The sequence below is a fragment of the Petaurus breviceps genome, unplaced genomic scaffold (assembly GCF_028583685.1).
Source record: "Petaurus breviceps papuanus isolate PSGF00001 unplaced genomic scaffold, PetGlider_PUasm1.0 90750, whole genome shotgun sequence".
NCBI classification, from domain to species: Eukaryota; Metazoa; Chordata; class Mammalia; order Diprotodontia; family Petauridae; genus Petaurus; species Petaurus breviceps.
In genome coordinates this window covers 9,363,555-9,366,752 of record NW_027187335.1, presented here as the reverse complement: position 1 = coordinate 9,366,752, position 3,198 = coordinate 9,363,555, and the positions used below count along the sequence as shown (strand labels likewise).

Genomic DNA, 3,198 nt, shown 5'->3' with positions numbered 1-3,198 from the left:
CTTCCTTCCTTCCTTTCTTCCTTCCTTCCTTCCTTCCTTCCTTCCTTTCTTCTTTTCTAAGCAAGAGGTAATAAAGGCCTTGACTAGCATTGATCATTTGAGTGGAAAGAAGGCACTAGATAGATACAAGAGATATGATGAAAGTGGGATCAACAAGATTTGGTAACTAATTGGATATGGGGGTTGAAGGAGAGGGAAGAGTGAATTCCTATCCTTCCTCTTAAAATGATTGTAATTGTAAAAAGTTGCATGTCTCTGTAATTCACATCCCCTTTCTGGAACTCAGTATACCTTTCTGTAACAATGAAGGCATAAGATTCTATCTCAAATATTTATACCCCTAGTATGCCAAAGTTTAGTGCAGGTGTATCCAGAAGGTGATAGAAACCTATGTTCCCTGTGAAGTAAATCTAGATATGTATAAATGTAAAGTGATGTAAGTCTAGATAAACCTAGATAAATATGGTTCCATTCTTAAGGGTAAATGTAGGTAAAGTCCTATAGTAATGTTTTTAAAAAATTAAATTAATTTTATTTTTAATTTATGGAATAAAACAAGCATTTCTATAACACAGTATAATAAAAAAGATGACTGCACATGAAACTGCAAATCTATTCTGTACAACTTGCTGTTCCTTTAAAATATATAATAAAGTTATTGTGCAAATTTTTTTTCCTTTCCTTTCACCCTTCTACCTCCACCCCCATCCTAGAGATGGCTACCATTAGGCACAAATAGGTATACATATATACAAACATTGTATATGTATATACACACATATTTATATATACACATATACATTATCATATGTATAATTGTAAAATTATACTTAGTTTTAAAATATATAGGTATGAGATGAAAGAGATAAGTTAAGACAACTGTGTGAATGAACAAACAAAAAAGAGTCAATAGGGTGACATGACAACCAAAAAGAGATTATTCTCCTCAGTCTCCTTTAAGAGAGCCAGAGGGAGATCTGGACCACCTCACTGTACTCAGCTGCGGTCAGACCAGTGACACTGGTCTCCTTGCTGATCCTCCCACAAGACACTCCATCTCCCAGCTCTGAGCACTTTCATTGGCCTGGAATGCTCTCCTTCTTTATCTGCATCCTGGTTTCCCCTGTGTCTTTCAAGTCCCAGTTAAAACCCAGACAGCCTTTCCTGACCCTCTTATTTCTATGGGCTCCCTTCTGTGAATTATTTCCCATTTATCCTGTCCGTGGCTTTGTTTGTATGTAGTTGAATGTTCTCTCCCTCATTAGACTGTGATCTCCTTAAGAACAAGGATTATATTTTTCCTTTCTTTGTATTCCCACCCCTTAGCACAGAGCCTAGCACATAGTCGGAACTAAATAAATGTTTATTGACTGCCTGACATTTTAGGAAAGAGATTGACAAGCTGGAACATATTCCCAGGGGATCAGGATGGCCACTTAGTATTTCTCTCCAAAGTCGTCTCTTGCTTCTACAAAGCCAAGTTAATCTCCAGAGTCTGAGTCCAGATACATATGGACTGCTTTGAGTATATCCTCTTTTCTCTGGTGTGGATCTATCTGTCTCTGGTCCATTCTAGGTTCTGTATAGAGCTTAGTTTGTAGTTTTTCCTCCTAGAATCTGCTACTGGCTCTTCTCCCCCTGCCCCCACCAGAGGTACTTTCTAATGATCTGCCTCACTTACCTTTTGGGCAAAGAAATAGTAGGATTGAAGGTAGTGGTAGTAGCAGCAGCAGGGGGAACCTCTCTTGCTTGCTCATTTCTCCACCGGGTGCTCAAACCACATTATCTTTAGTTCACTTCTCCATTCCTTGTGATATGCCCCGGAAGACACTCAAGCTTCTCCAAGCCTCTGGTTTAGGTTTCTGGGTAAAATTTTTTTTTAAATATCATGCTTCCTGTTTTTATGTAACTGTTTAGTGGTAAGACATCTATGTAATTGTTCAGAGGTAAAGAAGAAGGGGTGGGAATAATCATTTATAGAGTGCCTACTATGTGCATTGTATGAAGTACTTCACAGATTTGAAAATTTACTGAGAATGAAAAAGTTGCCAGGGAGAGGAAGCTCAATGTGACTGGTTAGAAGAAAAGGTAGAAATATGTTGTGTTTGGCGTAAAGGGAAAGGAAGGTAATAAGTATTTATATAGCATCTACTATGTGCTGGGTTCAATGCTTGCACAGGTTCTGGATAATGGACGATGCTCTTATACTTTCCCAGTCAGCAATGGAGTAAAACAGGGTTGTGTGCTTGCTCCCATACTTTTTATTTCCCCTTTAGCGTGTTTTCAGTGATGTTGTCAGGTGCCTTCAATGAGGACAAAAAAATCATCAAGGTCAGTTACTGCGCTGAAGGTAAGCTATTTAACTTGAAAAGGCCTCAAGCCAAAACTAAAGTGGAGGGAGAATTGGTACATGACGTTTTGTTTGCAGATATTGTGCATTCAATGCAGCCTCTGAGGCTGAGATGAAACAGAGTGCTGATTGAATTTCTACTGCTTGTGTTAATTTTGGTATGACAATGAACAGAAATGGGGTTTGAACTCCGTTCTTCCTGACTCCAAATCCAACATGCTGTCTATTAGGCTACCTACCTTTATCATGTACTGTGACTATTTCTTTCTCAGTGGACCCAGCAGCAACATTTCTACAGGATGTGTCAGCCATGATACACATCTTTGTAAGGCAGCTTCTGGGATTCTTTTGCTCTCAGAGATACATAGCTGAGGCTGTGTCCTTGTCTGGGTTGCCATCAAATGTGGCAGCATCCCCTTTCCTTTGAACTCCAAGAAGATGGCATCTGTTTAATAAGACATGTTCACGTTCATGTATATTTAGTCGTTTTTCAGTTATGTCTGACTCTCTGTATTCCCTTTTGGGATTTCATTGACAAAGATACTAGAGTTACTTGCCATTTCCTTCTCCAGCTCATTTTACAGATGAGAGAATTGAGGCAAACAGGGTTGTGACTTGCCCAGAGTCACATAACTAATAAGTATCTGAGACCAGATTTAAATTCAGAAGTGGAGTCTTCCTGATTCTGGCCTAGCATACTATCTGTTGTACAACCTAGCTGCCTCTAAACAAGACAGTTTGTACTATTGCCCTTATATATTTTCATGTCTGGTAGTCATATATTGCCACCAGATTGTGAGTTCTTTGAGGAGGGAGGCTATGTCTTTCCTCAAGGCATGTGTCTTCTC

At 39.1% G+C, this 3,198-nt stretch overlaps 1 protein-coding gene across 5 annotated transcripts in view; it reads right to left on the bottom strand.

Annotated features, from left to right (window-relative positions):
- The window catches only part of LOC138145868 (CMRF35-like molecule 8), a 27,388-nt gene extending 25,539 nt beyond the window's left edge, over positions 1-1,849 (bottom strand). For 4 of the 5 annotated variants that reach the window (XM_069067478.1, XM_069067480.1, XM_069067479.1 and 1 more), the window contains exon 1: positions 1,682-1,849. In XM_069067478.1, coding sequence (XP_068923579.1) covers positions 1,682-1,757 — 76 coding nt within the window. In that variant the 5' untranslated portion in view covers positions 1,758-1,849. The remainder of the gene's footprint in view (positions 1-1,681) is intronic. The other variant, XM_069067481.1, reaches the window with a different exon arrangement.
- Positions 1,850-3,198: the final 1,349 nt, after the last annotated feature.